The 16,093-nt window shown below is 62.0% G+C and overlaps 3 protein-coding genes across 5 annotated transcripts; 1 reads left to right on the forward strand and 2 right to left on the reverse strand.

Moving 5' to 3' along the window:
• Positions 1 to 244: 244 nt before the first annotated feature.
• On the reverse strand, positions 245 to 3,202 carry RAC3 (Rac family small GTPase 3). Of its 2 annotated transcripts, none has more exons than XM_061392532.1 (6): positions 2,628 to 3,202; positions 1,964 to 2,035; positions 1,655 to 1,772; positions 1,450 to 1,512; positions 885 to 1,044; positions 245 to 757 (listed from the first exon to the last, which is right to left on the reverse strand). In XM_061392532.1, the coding sequence occupies exons 1-6, from the start codon at positions 2,660 to 2,662 to the stop codon at positions 627 to 629; spliced, it is 579 nt and encodes a 192-aa protein (XP_061248516.1). In that variant the 5' UTR covers positions 2,663 to 3,202; the 3' UTR covers positions 245 to 626. The 2 variants fall into 2 exon arrangements, with proteins under 2 accessions (XP_061248516.1, XP_061248517.1); XM_061392533.1 differs by having other exon boundaries at positions 881 to 1,044.
• Positions 3,203 to 3,302: 100 nt separating this feature from the next.
• LRRC45 (leucine rich repeat containing 45) lies at positions 3,303 to 11,125 on the reverse strand. The gene is made up of 17 exons (XM_061392521.1): positions 10,450 to 11,125; positions 9,905 to 9,966; positions 9,453 to 9,523; positions 9,010 to 9,188; positions 8,662 to 8,790; positions 7,668 to 7,780; positions 7,263 to 7,321; positions 6,894 to 6,971; positions 6,306 to 6,441; positions 6,148 to 6,225; positions 5,956 to 6,067; positions 5,799 to 5,869; positions 5,301 to 5,393; positions 5,115 to 5,207; positions 4,417 to 4,590; positions 4,176 to 4,323; positions 3,303 to 3,934 (listed from the first exon to the last, which is right to left on the reverse strand). The coding sequence occupies exons 1-17, from the start codon at positions 10,667 to 10,669 to the stop codon at positions 3,738 to 3,740; spliced, it is 2,013 nt and encodes a 670-aa protein (XP_061248505.1). The 5' UTR covers positions 10,670 to 11,125; the 3' UTR covers positions 3,303 to 3,737.
• A 126-nt stretch (positions 11,126 to 11,251) lies between these two features.
• On the forward strand, positions 11,252 to 14,922 carry CENPX (centromere protein X). 2 transcript variants are annotated; one of them, XM_061392536.1, is made up of 5 exons: positions 11,252 to 11,351; positions 13,692 to 13,743; positions 13,942 to 13,995; positions 14,274 to 14,362; positions 14,451 to 14,922. In XM_061392536.1, exons 1-5 carry the CDS (start codon positions 11,322 to 11,324, stop codon positions 14,463 to 14,465), a joined length of 240 nt encoding a protein of 79 aa, XP_061248520.1. In that variant the 5' UTR covers positions 11,252 to 11,321; the 3' UTR covers positions 14,466 to 14,922. The 2 variants fall into 2 exon arrangements, with proteins under 2 accessions (XP_061248520.1, XP_061248519.1); XM_061392535.1 differs by lacking the exon at positions 11,252 to 11,351 and adding an exon at positions 11,400 to 11,504.
• The last annotated feature ends 1,171 nt before the right edge of the window (positions 14,923 to 16,093 follow it).

Genomic DNA, 16,093 nt, shown 5'->3' on the forward strand with positions numbered 1-16,093 from the left:
AGGCCTGAGGTCAGCACAGGAGGGGCTTGCTTTATCCAGAAGGGGCCAAGCACACTCGCTCCCACTTTGATCTGGGTCCCTCCTATGGAGACTGAGAGGGCTCAACTGGCCTTGGGCTGGGGGGCGGGGAGTGTCAAGCGTACCTGCTCTGTACCTTTGGTTGGCAGGGGTTGGGGGCCTAGGACCCCCAGGGTGGAGAAGTAGGCAGGGAGAGACCCGGGCAGGGCAGGTAGTGAGTCGAGAACAGGAGATGATGAAGGTTTATTGTATAAAATAAGAAGGGGCTGCCCCATCATGGGGCACAAGGACAGAACCCACCCCCCCCAAAGTCTCCCATCTGGGAAGCCCATCCTGGGGCTGCCCCGGACCCGCCCCTACAGCCTGAGGGAGACCCTGCTCCCTTCTGGCCTCCAGTGGGGGCCAGGGGAGGCTGGAGCTGCGTCCCCACGAAGATGAGGCAGAGCAGACAGGACCCCATGGCCCCCGCAGCGCCCCTGGAGCAGCAGCCTCATCCCCATGCTTCTTCCCTTTCCCCACCCCCACCACTCCCCCACAGCGGACTCAAGGACACATCTCAACACAACAGATACAGGCAGGAGGGGGCTGCTCTTCCGGAAGTGGGGGCTCTAGAAGACCGTGCACTTCTTCCCTGGCTTTTTCACAGGGGGCGGGCAGAGCACAGCCCGAATGGCCTCATCGAACACTGTCTTCAGGCCCCGCTGGGTCAGGGCTGAGCACTCCAGGTACTTGACAGAACCTGGGATCGGCCAAGAAAGGGGACAGTGAGGAGAGGTCATCGAAGGCGGGGGCGGAGCACAGGCTAACGCTGTGGCTCCCAGAGCACACTCCTCCCTGCACCAGCAGGCCTGGACAGGCCCACTCACCGATCTCTCGGGCCATGGCCAGGCCCTGGGGGTACGTGATGGGTGCTAGCTTCTTATCCCGCAGTCGCTCGATGGTGTCCTTATCGTCACGAAGGTCCAGCTTGGTGCCCACCAGGAGGATGGGCGTGTGCGGGCAGTGGTGCCGAACCTCTGGGTACCACTGTGGGAATGGAGGCTCTGATCCCTAACCCTTGGGGGCCTTGCCCTCAGCCTGGCCCAGAGCAGGCCACAGCTCTCAAGGGCCCCTTCCTTGTGCCTAGACCCACACTTAGCCCTTCTTGCTTCACAGGGCAACCATTAGGTCTGGTAAAGCAATGACCAAGAACAAAAATATGCTGCCAAGAAGCTTCCAAGCTCATCTGGGCGTCTCAGTCAGGGCCCGCCTTTCTCTGAGAGCTGCACTCACCAGCCCTACCCCAAGTGGAATAGGCATCTCTTCTGCCTCCAAAGGACAATTTGCCTCTGTCAGGCCTTCAGGCAAGAGACCCTGCCTTGTAAGGACAAGTTCTCTGGGCAGTCTCCGCCCCTCCCAGGAAGACCAACCCGGCTTCCTGCCCTGCCCTACCTTGGCTCGAACATTCTCAAAGGAGGCTGGGCTCACCAGGGAGAAGCAGATCAGGAAGACGTCCTTGGGAGAAAGGAAAGGAAGGACCATGTGGGAAGGGTCAAAAGGCTCTGAATCGCCTCAGCCCCAACACACACATGCACCAGGCCCTCGGGGCCTCTACCCAAGCCACCCAGCCCCTGCAAGCCCCGCTGTGGTCCCCTACAGTTTGGGGGTAGGAGAGTGGCCGCAGGCGGTCGTAGTCCTCCTGCCCGGCGGTGTCCCACAGCCCCAGGTTGACCGGCTTCCCATCCACCATCACATTCGCAGAATAGTTGTCAAAACTGCAGAAACAGAGAGATCTGCCAGTGTTTGGGTTCTCAGTCTGCACACACCTGGAGCTCTGTCAGCACCTTGCTTCACCCCAGGAACCCAGACTAGGGCCACTTGGGCCCCACCTCGAAGCCCAGAGGAGCTTCGCGCACAGGCGCCCACACCCTCTGCTCCCCACCTCTGGACCCGCCCGCCTGCTCACACTGTGGGGATGTACTCTCCGGGGAAGGCGTTGGTTGTGTAGCTGATCAGCAAGCAGGTCTTCCCCACGGCGCTGTGGAGAGAGGGCGAGCCCACGTTGCTCCCAGGCCCACCTCTGCACGCCGCTCAGCAAGGGCGGCCCCCTCCCACGGTCCCAGGGTGGGGACAGGGGTGCCTGCCCTGCAGATCCGCAGTGAACGAGGGACAGAGGAGGGGCACCAGGGCAGGTGGGCTTTGGGGACAGAGTGGTGGGTGCGGGCTGCGGCAAGCCGCCTCAGCGCCCCAGACAGGTACCGGGAGGGTGGCACCCACTGAGGGTTCAGCCCAGGTGAGAGCCCTTGCCCCACCCACCCGGAGGCCGGGCGGGGCCGCGAGCAGCTGGCAGCATCAGGTGGGCCTGGGCTGGAGGCCTGCGCCCGGCGAATAGCCGGGACCCCGCCCCACCACGTCCTCCCGCCCCTGCCCGGTCCCTGGGCGCCCACAGGCCGGTCGGGGGCGCATCCGGGCCGCCGCGCCTGGACCCCCAGCCGGGATCCCTGGCCCGTGCGCGCGCCGCCTCCTCCGCCCTGGCCGCGCCCCGGAGCCGCGCGCCCTGCCCGGGAGGATCCCCTGGGCCAACCCCGCCAGGCAAGCCCGGCCGAGCGGCCTCCGCGCCGCGCACTCACCCGTCGCCGACCACCACACACTTGATGGCCTGCATGGGCGCGGGCCGGGCGGGCGCGGCCGCGAGCCGAGCTGCGGAGAAATGCCCGGCGCCGCAGCGGCCGCGGACCCGAGCCGAGCGCGGAGCCGAGCGGCCGGAGACAGCCGAGCGCTGCCGAGCGTCGGGCGCGGAGACAGCCGAGCGCGGCCGGCAGGGCGGGCGGGGGGCGCAGACCGGCCCCGAACCCGGGCCGACGCGCTTTGCAGAGAAACCTGGTGAGGGGCGGGACACAACGAACCCCTCAGCGAGTCTGAGCCCGGGCAGGCCCTTCCCGGTTCCCTGTGACCCACTTCATGGGGCGAGGGCAGCGCAGGCAGGCGGCTCCCAACCACCTGGACAGGTTGCGGTCGGTAGGCACAGGGTTTCCTCGAGGCAGAGTACCGCCTGGGCCCACCTACCCTCCAACCAAAAGGCAGCTGGTGAAAACTCGGATGTTTGCTGTCAGTCACCAGAGACCCTCAAGGCCGGCAGCCCGCTGCGCCCACATCCCCTCCTGTCCGCTGCAGTAGCCAGACCATCCCCACCTGGTAGCAGTTATAAGGGGTGACCCAGCCACACCTGGAGGGCTGGCCTTTCCTGCAGGGCCCGGGCTTGGGAGCACAGACTGATGTGGGAGAAAGGCACTGGAACCAAAATGTATCACAAAGTGCAAAATTCTGTATTTCAAAATACCCTGGGGTGAGCAGTTGGGCCTGCAGAGCTCCTGGTTGTGAAAGGTGACTGCACCACGGTGGGTGCGGCCGGGAGAGTTCACACATTGCTCCTCCCTTCTTGGGTCTGTTCTCAGGCATGTCACTCCCTGTGATGGGGATGACAGAGTGGGGAAGGCCCTCTTGGCCAGCCAGGTTCTGGACCACCCCAACCACCCAGACAGGCACCCTGGTTGTAAGCTGCGGCTGTCCTGCTCTCAGATCCTGCCCAGCACTGATTTTCCACGTTACTGGCTGTAGACTCTGCGCAAAGAGCCCAGACTTGCCAGTGGCCTGTTCCTGGTGAAGAAGAGAGGGGCAGGCGTCAGACACATGTCCGACAGATGCCACCTTCCTGCCGCTCTCAGACTTTCCCTGCCCCCTCACTTCTGGGGGCTCAAAGTCCTCAGGGGGGACCCTTGCACATAAGCCAGGACAGCATTTTGCAGGAAGCTGGCCCTTTGGGCCTCCTCATCCCGAATCCGGGCGATCTCAGCCTCTTTAAGGCGAAGCTTCTCTCGGAGAGAGGCATTCTCGCTCTCCCTGTCCAGCAGCGCCTCCCGGTGGTCACTCGCGATCACTGCAGGAGAGGAAGTTCAGTGAGGAAGGGGGCCCCGGAGGTCCACAGGGGGCTGGTGTGGTGGGGTTTGCTCAGGGTCCTCTGGGCGTACACACACCCAGCCTCCCCTACCAGCACCTCCCGGAGCGAAGGCCTAGGCCGAGCTCAGCTCTCCCGGCCCACCTCCTCCTCCTGTGGGATGTCCTAGTAAGAAAGGCCCTGCAGCGATGCCAGGGGTGGGGGGACCTGGGGCTCAGCTCGCCTTTCAGCTGGCGTTCCAGGGCCGCGGCCTTCTCCTTCAGTGCTTCCTGGGCCGTCAGCTCGGCCTGCAGGCGGCCATTCTGCTCTTGCAGCTCCAGCCGCACCCTCGTCACCTCAGCTACCTTTTCTTGGTCCTTGTTGCTCAGCTCCTGCCAGGCGAGGAGGGGTGAGTGTGAGGTGGTGGCTGGGGGTGGGGGTGGGGGGCGGTCCAGGGCACCAGGAGCCCTCAGTGTCCCAGCTACCTGCTGCAGCTCCTCCAGGCGCCGCCTCAGGCTCTCCACCTGCATGCCCAGCTGGCTGGCCCGCGCCTGGGCATCGGCCACCGTCTGCTTCTGCTGCAGGCAGGTGCTCTGGGCCTCGTCTCGTGCCTGTGCCAGCAGCCGCAGCTTCTCCTCCAGGTGAGCCTGGTGCTGCTGCTGTGGGCCCAGGAGAAGGACAGGTGAGCTGCTCTCTGGCCTGTGGCTCTGAGCTCCTGTGAGGAGTGACCCCTGTCCCTTCAGGCTGAAGGGAGCTTATATTTGCAATGTGGAAACCACTTTGTCACTACAGTTAACATATGCCTTGCTCTGAATGGGCTCAACTCGAATGAGGAGCCTCCCCCATGTGCCAGGCTGACACCATCCTGCCATCTGGCCCCCTGCTTCCACCAAGTGGTCACAGGCTGCACATTTGGGACAAACCCCTTCCCCAGCATGGGGAGGGAGCACACTGGCTTTTTGCAGGGGAGCTGGAGGTGGTACTGATGGGCTGAGTGTCCTTGTCTGACTCTTCTGCACCCCTGGAACTCCTGTTCCCTTGTCCCTCCCACAGAGCCGGGAGACAGCCTTGGTCATGCCCACTTAAGCCCGAAGGGCTGTGCAAGCCCGGCAGCTCATGCCAGCCCCTCAGTGCTCTCTCCCCGGCGGGTGCTGCAAGCAGTGCGCCATGACCCTGCGCTCACCTCCTCCAGGCGGACTTGGTTCTTGGCCTTGATGAGCTCCTCCTCGGCTTGGCTTCGCTCAGTGAGTGCCGCGGCCTTCACCCGGCTCAGCTCCTACACCACAGACAGTAACCGCTCCATCCTTGGCCCTTGCCCGGGGACCCCTTCTAGCCACACCCAGCCTCCCGAGCCTGGCACCCAGCTCACCTCCTCAAGGGACAGCCGCGCAGCCTCCAACCTCTGCACCCTCTCTTGCATGGCCCTCTCGCTGTCCTCCAGGTGGCGAGTCATGTGCCCCACCTGCCCGGGTGCAGGTGGGGACAGGGCTGGCAGTCTGGCCCCCCAGGTTTCCCCTCATGGGATCCCCACCCTGGGGGGGCAGATGAATCTTGGGGACCCTGTTCCTTCCGAGTGGAGGCTGCCCCAAGTGGCTTCGAAGGAAGCTAGGACGGAGGGCAGGTCCCAGTGCTGCACCCCAGGTGGCAGCCTGCACTGTGGCCTGGGCACAGTCAGTCAGCGTCCCTTCTAGAAACCGGTGGGGAGGGTTTGGGTCTGACATCTGCCGGGACTGTCATCAGCAGCCCAAGGTTGTTGAGGGAAGCCCGGCCAGGAGTCTGCCTTGGGAGCACCGTGCCCCACTGAGATGTCTGCAGGCCCCGGGGGCATGGGGAGGGCAAAGCCCAGACGACACAACTGATAAGGCACCTCCTTGAAGCGCAGATGTTCCGCGTCCTCCAAGCTCTGCCGGGACCTGTTCTTCTCCAGCTCCAGGCGTTCTGGAAGCACAGGGGAGGCGTGTGGGTGGGACTCCTCAGGGGGCCCCAGGTTCCCAGGCCCCAGCAGCAGGCCTGGGTGTGCTGACCTTCAGCCTGGATGGCCCGCATCTTCAGCTCAGCCGTCGTGTTGGTCAACTCCGTTTTGGTCAGGAACAGCTGCTCCTGCTGAGATTTCACCTTCCGCTCCAGCTCATCCACCTGCAAAGTCGGCACGGAGGGAGGAAGCTTCGTTCTGCTTTCCCGAAGCCCCAGGGGCTGGCCCCAGCCCCACCCCATACCTGGTTTCGCAAAAGCAGGTTCTTTTCATTGGCAGCAGACAAGTCTCTGAGGAGCTTAGACTCCCGTTCTGCAGCTTCCTGGGGGTAACACGGCAAAAGGGCGTCAGTGGCCATCTGCCACCACGCACCCCCGGCCTACCCACCCCACACCCACCCACCTGCTGCTCCAGCCTGTGCTCCTTGGCCTGCCTCTGCACCAGGCTCCGCTGTTCCTGCTCTGTGGTGGCCAGGAGCTCCCCCAGGTCCTGGGCCTTCTGCTCTGACAGAGCCAGGGCGGCCTCCGTCATCTGCAGTCTGTAAGGAGGGAAGGGCCAGCACCGCCCCAGCCGACCTCTAGCCTTTGCTAAGGTCATTCTTGCCAGGCCACTGCCCCCACTAGTGCCCCTTGAGCTAGTCTAGGCTCCTCAGAGACTTGTCTGCTGCCAGTGAAAAGAACTTGCTTTTGCAAAACCAGGTAAGGAGATGGTGGGGGGGTGGGACCAGGCTTCTGGGGAGCCTGGGATGGGGCTTGGGGAAAGTGGACGAAGCTTAACCTTCCCTCCCTCAGTGCCCAGTGCCCGGAAGTGGATGAGTCGGAGCTCCTCCCAGAAAGCCTTCTCAGGAACTACCCTAGCGGTTTCCCTGACTTCATTTGTGCAGTGGAACTTGAGTCCCTATTAGGATGGTCCTCCTCTGCCCTGTGGGCAGGTCTCTAAAGTGTTCTGAAACCTCCTCATACTCCCATCCTGCCCTCTGCCCCTCCTTACTTGGCCTTGAGGGAATTGATGATGGAATGCCTCTCATTCAGGGCTTCCTGAAGCTGCCCCACACGTGCAGCTGATGCCCTGTAGACAGAGAAGAGGGTCCGAGGGGCCCAAAACCGAGTCGTCTGAGCCCCCCCCCAAAAGTGGCTGCTGCCCCTCATGCTCACACAATGCCCAGGTGTGGGCTAAGGCAGTGCTCAGTGGAGCCTCGAACCCTCCAGCCAACTCCCTCAGGAAACATAGCCTACATTCTTGTCCGTGGGGAGAGGACCAGGTTCACACTTTAGGTCACTCCAAGGCCAGAGCCAGAACCTGGACCCCCAGGTTCCCCCACTGCACTGCCGCCCTGCCCTGGACCGGGGCCAAGCTCACTTGCTGCTCCTGGCCATCTCTTCTCTCTGTCTGTCGATCGTCTCCATCAAGTCCAGAAACTGGGGACAGAGCCAGGCAGAGCCCATCAGGGCCCAGAGCCTGCTCACTCCCCACGGTTGGCAAGAAAGGAGACCGACATTTACTGAGGCAGCAGGACACCAAGGAGCTGAGCCTCATGCAAGGAGGGGGTGGCTGCCAGACAGGGAGGCCCAGAGGGGAAGCCCACCCACCCAGCTGAAAGGCATCAGAAAAGAGGCTGCCTCTCGGGCCTAGGTACTGGCTTCTTGGAGAGGCTCCAGGGCTCAGAGGGAGGGAAGAAGGCCGTGGCATGGGGGCTGAGAGGGGCTCTGTCCACACAGCCAGGGCGGGGCGAGGCCCTGCAGTCAGAGGCAGCGTTGTCCTTACCTGCTTGGACTTCTCTTCCCGGAGGTGCCGCACCTCCTTGCTGAGCACCTGGGCACGGGCCTGACTCTCCCGGAAGACGGTCTGCCGGTCCTGGTTGTGGTCCATGGCTTGCTCTGTTGGAAAGAGCGAAGTTGTCTCCTGAGGGACTGAGCCCCAGGAGTGGCCAACGGCCAGCCCACCCCCATGTCTTAACCACACAGATCAGACCGCTCAGTGCACTAGCAGGCGAGAGGCTCAGAGGCAGTGGGGATAGGGCATGGGGCAACAGTGAAGCAAGGAGCCCGGGAGGCATCTGGTGGGGGGGACAGGCACATGGGAAGAGGTGAAAAGGTTGCTCAACTGTCACAGAAGGTGGGCATTTGGATTCTGCCCCAAAGGTTAAAAGCCAATATGTGACTTTTAAGAGGTGAATGTCGTGCTCAGCTCCCATGTTCTGGAAAGATCCAGGCAGCATTTGGAGAGGGGCCAGCCAGAAGCGGCCACGCTGTCAACTGGGGTGACTCAGAGGCAGGTGCAAGAACCAAGAAACAGGAGAGGACATGAGTTGGGCAGACTCAGGAGGTGGTAACCCCACACTAGATTCCAGCCCAAGCTTGGGCCCTCGAGGGGCTGGTGCTGCTGGTGGAACAAGTTGCCATGGGGAGTGGCAGAGTGCTCAGCAGGCCTGGGATGGAGGAGTGGAGGGTCATGACAGAAGGGACCGTGGTGTGAGGAGGGGACCGTGGTGAGCCTGGGCCGTTGGCACTCTGCGGGCTCCCACCTCTGCCCTTTCTTCCTTGGTGCCTGCTTCCCGCTCCCTCTGTTTCTAACGCTCTACCATTGTGATGCCTTTATGGTTCCAGCCCAAGCTGCCCCTCCCTCGGGGGTTCTGGCCCAAAGGTTAAAGGCCAAAATGTGACTTTTAAGGGGTGAGCCAGCTGATCCGTCAACAGGGAATCAGCTCTATGCCCTGCTTCAAACAGTGAAAGTTGCCAGCAGCCCCATGTGCCCATACCCACGGCTCTGAGGATGTCGCCCGGAATGTTATTCCCAGCCAGCTCCAGCTTCCACAGGGTTCTGTTACTGGGGAGACAGTTCACCAGGGCACGGCCCCCAAGGAGGCCAATGTGATTCCAGCGCAGGTCTGGAAGGAAATGTGGTGTTGCCAGGGGTGGGAGGGCTGGCCTAGCCCAAGACGCTGGTACTTCCTGTGATCGGCCACAGATCAGGAGCCCAGCTCAGTGTGCGCCTCCTCACCACCCCCTCCCTTCTGGGAGAGGACAGAGGAAGCATTGGGAGGGCTGAGATGCAAGACCTCCCTGCCTGCCCTGAGGGTGGGGAAGGCCAGCGCTGGCAGCCTCACCCAGTTGCTGGAGGCTGGCATTGCTCTTCAGGGCCAGGGCCAGCTCCTCGGCGCCTTTGTGGTTGATCTGGTTGTTGCGGAGGTCCAGCTGCCGCAGGGCGCCATTGGCCGCCAGGGCCCCGCAAAAGGTGGCAAAGGCTTCATCCCATGTGCCCAGGTTGTTCCACTCCAGGGTGAGGCTGCAGGAAGGGTGGACGTGAGATGCGTAGCTCAAAGGGCATCCTCCTCCCATGGGATCCAGTGGGCTCAAGGAGGAGCACAGGCTTGGGGTGTCTCTGGCAGAAACTGAGTAGCTTATACCCACCTTCCCCCTACCAGAGAAGACTGGCATGAAGGTGTGAACTCTCATGTTGCAGAAAAATGTCCCGTGGAGAGCCAACCCAGAACCACAGAGAGAGAGCAGGGGCTGCGGGGAGAGCTGGGGGCTGGGACTGCCACCCTACCTCTGAATGAACTTGTTCTGTCGGAGGAGTTTTGCCAGTGCCTCGGCCCCTGCTGCTCGAAGGTTATTGCCCTGGGAGAGGAAGAGGCCATCCAGTCACTCCCCGGTGTCCTGGGCTGGGCTCTGAATACCCTGGTCAGGCAGCAGGTGAGGCCACGGTGAGCTCTGGGCAGATGTGTGGCTCCTTTCAGATTCTGCCTTCCCTGACCAGAGTGGCCTTCTGATGCGGGATCTTTCAGTGTGCTTGTGAGAATGCTCTGGAACTCACATTTCTGCCCTCAGAATACCAGCACACGTGGCATGAGACCATGAGAAAAAGGTGTGGAGCCTGTGTGCCCAGAGCGCTTACAGACATGGTCTCTGGCCACCGTGCAGACTCCTGGTCGCTGGGACACCTGTATCTTCTCTACTCCTGCTCTCAGGTGGCATGCCCCTGAGTGCAGATCCACCCACCTTGAGATCCAGAAACCGTACGGCAGTGTTGACACACAGCCCCTGCAGCAGCAGTGTGGTCCCTGTAAGAGAGCAGGGCAGTCACTCCCCACCCCTGGTGGCTCCATCTTGGGGCAGCTCCCCAGGCACAGGGGAAGGATGGCTGTCCACGTGGCCCCCACTTCTGTGTCAGGTTTGAAACAGCTTCCAGTGCCGAGTCAGGCTGCTGACCCTTGTGCTCATCAGCACGTTGGGACTCTCCTAGGCTGGGGGATGCTAAGGGCTTTCCCATTAAAAAGAGAAATCGCCTTCTGCGCCCAGGTTTCCAAAGGGGTTGCTTTAATGACAGTGAAACTGAGAAACTTCACCAAAAATAAAAAAAGAGAGCAGGTGGGACAGGGTTCTTTGCTAGAGGTGCCAAGCACCAAGGACTGGGGTATATGTAGCTAACAAGCAGCAGTGCAAAAGCAGTCAGGGGAGGTGGCCCTGAAGCAAAGGGCTTGAACCCAGCCCCAGCTCTGAAGTTGCAAGGACTGCCCTGGGCGCTGCCAGCCCTTGGTGCCCACCTTCCTCACTCAGCATGCAGTCACTCAGGATGAGCTCTGTCAGCAGTGACTCCTTCTGCAGCAGCTTGCCCAGAGCCCTGCAGGTGTCCACTGTCAGGCTCTGTGTGGCCAGGTCCAGCCGGCCCTGCGGCAGCTGGTGCAGTTGCTGTAGCACAGTCTCCTGGGGTTCGGTTCCACTTTCCTTGCACAGCCGGCTGTAGGCGCGCCGGAACTCCTCCATGTCCCTGGAGTGCAGGAAGGGCTTCCCCCAAAATTCCTAGACAGGACTCACCAGAAACCAGCTGGAGCCGGGAAGCCAGGGAAAGGCAGTAGGGCAGGGCCTCTCCCATGGGGGCCTACAGAGACCCCGGCAGCTCAGTGGGGGCACAAAGACCCTAAGTCCTCAGCAGGCGAGAAACAAGGAACAAACTGAGTTGGTCCAACAGGCAGGAGGCCCCAGGAGGGAGGAGGGAAGGGGCAGGTGATGTTCAGGGGACGGCAAGAGCCGGGGACCGAGAAGGTGGGCGTCCTCGGGGGCGGAGCCTCCAGCGGCAGAGCCTGTCCGGGCGTCGGACGTACCCCTGGGCCCCGGGTCCAAGGCCCTAGCCCTCGTGCAGTTGACCCCGGCTCTTTCGCCGCAGGTGTACGCGGCCTCCGCGCGCCTCAGTATCCAGGAAGAGCAGGGCGCGCCGGGAAGGCGTAGAAACTACGACTCCCAGGAGGCATTGCGGAGGAGGGCGTTCACCACGGGCCAATGAAGGCGAAGGAGCGGGCGCGCGCGGCGGGCCCATTGGTTGGCGGTGCGAGGGCGGGGATCTGGGAGGCGCGCTCTGGGTCGATTGGCTGGGGAGGCAGGGGCGGGGCTCCAGAGGGCGCGCGCTTTTGTGGCGGTCATGGAGGAAACCGGAGCCGTCTTCCGGAAAGTGAGAGAGGGCGTGCTGGTTGGGCGGGCTGGGGGCTGCGGGCGAGGTTTCCGCGGCTGGGGAATGTGCACGGGCCGGCGGGGACGCTACGGCTCCGGCTCCCTGTCTGATTCACGTGCGGGTCCTGAGCCGGCACTCCCGCTGCCATCTAGGGTGAGCCGGTTTCCAGAATCCGGCAATGACCCCCATCCCGAGCGCCCTTCGTCCTCCGTGGTCCTGTGGGCCGGTAGCAGAAGGTTGAATAGGTGCCCTGGTCTGTGGCCAGACGGAGGGGGTCTGCAGAAATCGCGCAGGGGTAGGTGCTGGCACAAATGCAGAGAGACTCAGAGAGGAGCCTGGGCCGCCCTGCCCCTCGCCCCGCGGCTACGGGAACGGCAGGACTCTCCACCCTCAAGGGTTTAGCGTAGAGCACAATGCGGCCCAGCTCGCTGGTAGTCTCGGCTGTGTATTCTAAAGCTTCTTTTTGGCCTTTTTCCTGTCACGCCAGCCCTGTGCTTTGCGTCTTGATTTAGCTGGGCTGGCTCTACGAGTGCTCTTCTTAGCAACACATGCAGCAGTCAGGCACTGGATATGCACCAGGCATGAATTAGCCCGTGTAATGCTCAACATCCTAGGACATGGGACCTAGTACTGTCCCTACTTGCCAGTGGGAGAAATCAGCAGAACTAGGGTCAAACCCAGGCCATCCACTTCCAGAGTAAGCCCCTTTGCTCTGCACCTGGCGAGTGCTGCTCTGGGTGGATGGATAGGGAGGCCTGCCACCTCCCATACACTGCTGGCTATGAGTGATCTGACTCTCACTTTGATACTCTGCCTTAAGGTTAGAAGACACTGAGCCCTTGATGTCAGGCCTTTGTGAACCTGGGGCGGGAAGGAGCATCCCAGCCCCTTGTGAGCGCTGCCTTGTCCAGCCTGTCCTTAGCGGGGATTTTCGCTCTTTATCACCAAGAGCTGGGGTTGTGGCCATTACCCATGACCAGGGCTGTCCCCTGAGGGTGACAGGGAGGAGAAGGGGTTGTGTTGCCTCCACACAGTGGGACAAAGGCTGACTACGTCCCAGGTCCCATCCTCCCGTCTGCAAGTTTAGGGAATCTCTGCTCCCAGCTGGTGTTGATCCCGTTGTCACGACCACCCCATGCAGCTGCCCCCCAGCAGCAATCCAGCTGATTTAGCTCTTCGCCTGGGTCTGGGAGCTGGTGGAGCGGTAGAGCCTTCTGGGCCCTTCCTGGTATTTTCCAGGTACACAGGCTTCCCCGGTGGCTCACTTGGTTAAGAATTTGCCTGCAATGCAGAAGACCCATGTTCAATCCCTGGGTTGGGAAGTTCCCGTGGAGAAGGGAATGGCAACCCACTCCAGTATTCTTGCCTGGAGAATTCCATGGACAGGGAGCTGGCAGGCTACAGTCCACGGGGTCATAAAGAGTCGGACACCGCTGAGTGACTAACACTCCAGGTACACAGCGAGTAGGACCAGCAGGTGGCGCCAGGCTCCCGTGGTCACAGCTGGAAGGGTGAAACTGCTTCAGCGCTGCCCAAGTGACCGGTGGCAAGCTCTTCCCCTCCGGAGCTGGGTCTCCAGCAGGGTCCACTCCCTCCCCTCTGCTCTCCAGCTTTGCTGAGCTGCACTGGGTGAGGCAGTGCCATCTCCATGGCCAAGGCTGGAGGCCTGGTGGGTCCTCGGCTCACCTCTGCACGGCACCTGGCTTCTGGGCACCCACTGCTGCTGTCCTACCTCCCCAGGCACTCTGCGGGCTCCTCATTCACAGCTCCTTCCAGCTGGTCCCTACCCTCAGCAACCTCCCTGGGTCCTCTACCTTGACTGCCCATTGACAAAGGAGCCTGGCTCCTGCTCAGCTCTGAGGTTCTCACAGTACCCTTTCCCATTACAGGAAGATACCCTTCTCCGTGTTGTGCTGTAGGCCCCAAGGAGGGACCTGGGATGGAGCTGGCGCTGTGCTCAGAACAGGGTCTGGCAAAGCCAGGCAGTGTTAGTGACATGGGCAGGCCTGTGAAGGGGCCCACTGTAGGGAAAGCAACTTGTCTCTGGGGGCAGGAGCACAAGACCACCCTGGATACCATGAGGACTGGAGCCCCAGAGCAGTGGATAGGCACCTGGGCTGCTCCCTTGTGTCTGCCACACGCATCTGATTTCTGGCTCTCCTGGAGGCATTCGCAGGGAAATATCCCCCCACGCCTAGTCCTCCACCCTGGGGAGACCCAGCCCCACAGACAGCATTTCCAGCTGGAAATTATAACCCCGTCCCATCCGCAATGAAATGACGAAAGGGTCAGCAGGAGGGGTGGGGGAAACGGCTCACTGACATGCCCTCTGTTCCCCAGGAGCTGGTGAGCAAACTGCTGCACTTGCACTTTAAAGACAAGAAGACCAAAGGTGTGTGAGCCCGAGGCAGGGGTGGTGCTGGGACCCTGCGCTGCAGCTCTGCGGGAGCCAGGGCCTTGGGGAGGGCTGGGTGGACCAGACAGAGGGCGGAGGTCACCAGCCTGAGCCTGAGCTTAGTCCTAAGCGGTGAGGGCGGAGTGGGGTGGCAGGGAGAGTGCATGCTTGTAACCTGCTCCCTTCGCCTTGCAGTCAGTCAGGATGCGCTGCAGCTTGTGGCCGAGCTGCTCAAGATCTTCGTTGTAGGTGAGCAGAGGGACCTGATAATGTCCTCTGGGTCCCACCCAGGCTTGTCTGGACCATGCGTGATCCCTTTCATTTTTCAGTGAGGCTATCAAGACACCTTTTTCCCATTTTCCCACAAGCACGTTGTCCCTGAAAATTTCTGTATTTCAGAAGCCCCAGCCTCAGTCTTCTGAGCTGTCAGCTGGCACAGGGGTGGGGAACAGCCAGGGCTGGCCCAGGGGGGTTGGGTTCAAGCCCCCCCAGCTTTCTCTACCTTTCTTCCCCCGGCATCACGGCAGAAGCGGCCATTCGCAGTGTCCGGCAGGCCCAGGCAGAGGGCCTGGCCCATGTGGACGTGGAGCAGCTGGAGAAGGTGCTGCCTCAGCTGGTAGGTGGGTCTCCAGGAACAGGGCCTGGGCCGGGAGCAGGTGGGTGGCCCACACCCATAAAGCTCTGAGTGCGCCTCTCCCCCACAGCTTCTGGACTTCTAGGGTTTCGACCCTCACTGTGACCACCCGTTGGGAGCCGTGGCCTCTGGCTGCAGACATGACAGAAGCTGCTGACCCACAACGTTCTCCTCCAGCTCCCAGCAAACCACCCCTCTTCCCCAGGTCATCCCTTCTGCCTGCTGCTGACAGCCAGGACACAGCATGTGGAGGGGAGGGGTTGCTGACAGGATCAGGTGCCAGGTGCCCACCCCACTCCCCGGGGCAGCCAGGCGCCCACCGTGTGAGAGAAGCATTTGGTCACTGGGAAGCGGGTGCAGGAGACCCGCCCGCCTGAACAGGTAGCCCATCTGTCCTCCACAAAATGGTGTGGTTCTGCCACTGGTACCAAAGCTAATGTGTCACCTTCTAGCCATCTGATACTCCCATCAAAAGATGTTTCCCTGAGCTATATATTTGTTTTCAACAAAGCAACATCAATAAATCAGAGCCACCTCCCCAGGCACAGCCTCCTGTTGCCATTAATCACCCAAAGTCAAGTTGCTTCAAAGCTGGGAGAGGACAGAGTAACAAAGAGCATGTGTGAGTACCCTGCCGTGGGCCGGGCTCGAGGGGCTGTGAAATCGGAGCCCTCGCACGTGTGGCTGCTTGCCTGGGATGGTGCCTCTGCCATGGGGCTGCCGTGGGCGTGGGGTGCCACCAACCGGCCGGGATGCCCAGGGATGTGTGGGCAGGGCTGTTCAGAGGGAGAGGGGTCACGCCAGTGGAAAGGACCACTGCCCCCAGGGCCCAGGCCAGGCAGGTCAGGGCTGTTCAGGACCTGTTAGGAGCCCAGTTATGAGGCTTGGCTGCCCTCTGGGGCCCAGCAACCACCCCACACCCCCCCCAGCACCTACCTCCCATTAATTCTGAAAGCTGCCTGGACTTGTCAACCTAGGATTGAAACACCCCAAGGGCTCTGGGCTCAGTGACCTCGGAGTCAGGACTCTCATGGAGCAGCAGGATCTGGCCTGCTGGGGAGGGACATCTGCCCAACTGCCATGGGCACCCAGGAGCCCTGCCCCCTCCCCCAAGGGTGGCATAGGTAGGGGGCCAGCCCACCCGTCCTCCCTAGTTTAGCCCCACTGGCTCCTTCCTGCACCCGTTCCCCGCCTCTGTCCCCCATCTTCCTCTCCCCCCTCCCACAGGGAGTCTCAGGGCTTCAAAGCTCTGGGCGCATGTGGAAGTAATTAGACCTGAGGGGAGAGGCTGGCGACAAGTGCCAGGGCCCGTGCCCCCCCCACAGCCACTTTGAAGTGCACTCAGACGGTGGGGCAGGCAGGCCCCGGGAAACCCCAGGCCGCCCCGCCCGCCCCGCCCTCAGGGGGTGGAGGCAACATCCTCTCTCCTGTCAGGGGCTGGGGGCCTGGCCTGAGCTGCAGCCAAGCGGGCGACGCCCGGAGGCCTTTCTCCCCAAACTCGTGTCCTCCACAGAGAGGGAGCTGTTAATGTCAGTGAGGTTCAAAACCAAAGGGCAGGCAGTTCAAGGAAGACACCTGTGTCCTTAACAAGAACAAGCCCCGGCAAGCAGCCTCTGGGCTCACGTATCGCCATCCAGCTAGGCTGGGGGCCTGTGGCTGGAAGCTTGGCACAGAGCGGAGGACCGAAGGACCCTCCCCTGGAAAAGATGACAG

The sequence above is a fragment of the Bos javanicus genome, chromosome 19, assembly GCF_032452875.1.
Source record: "Bos javanicus breed banteng chromosome 19, ARS-OSU_banteng_1.0, whole genome shotgun sequence".
Lineage (NCBI taxonomy): Eukaryota > Metazoa > Chordata > Mammalia > Artiodactyla > Bovidae > Bos > Bos javanicus.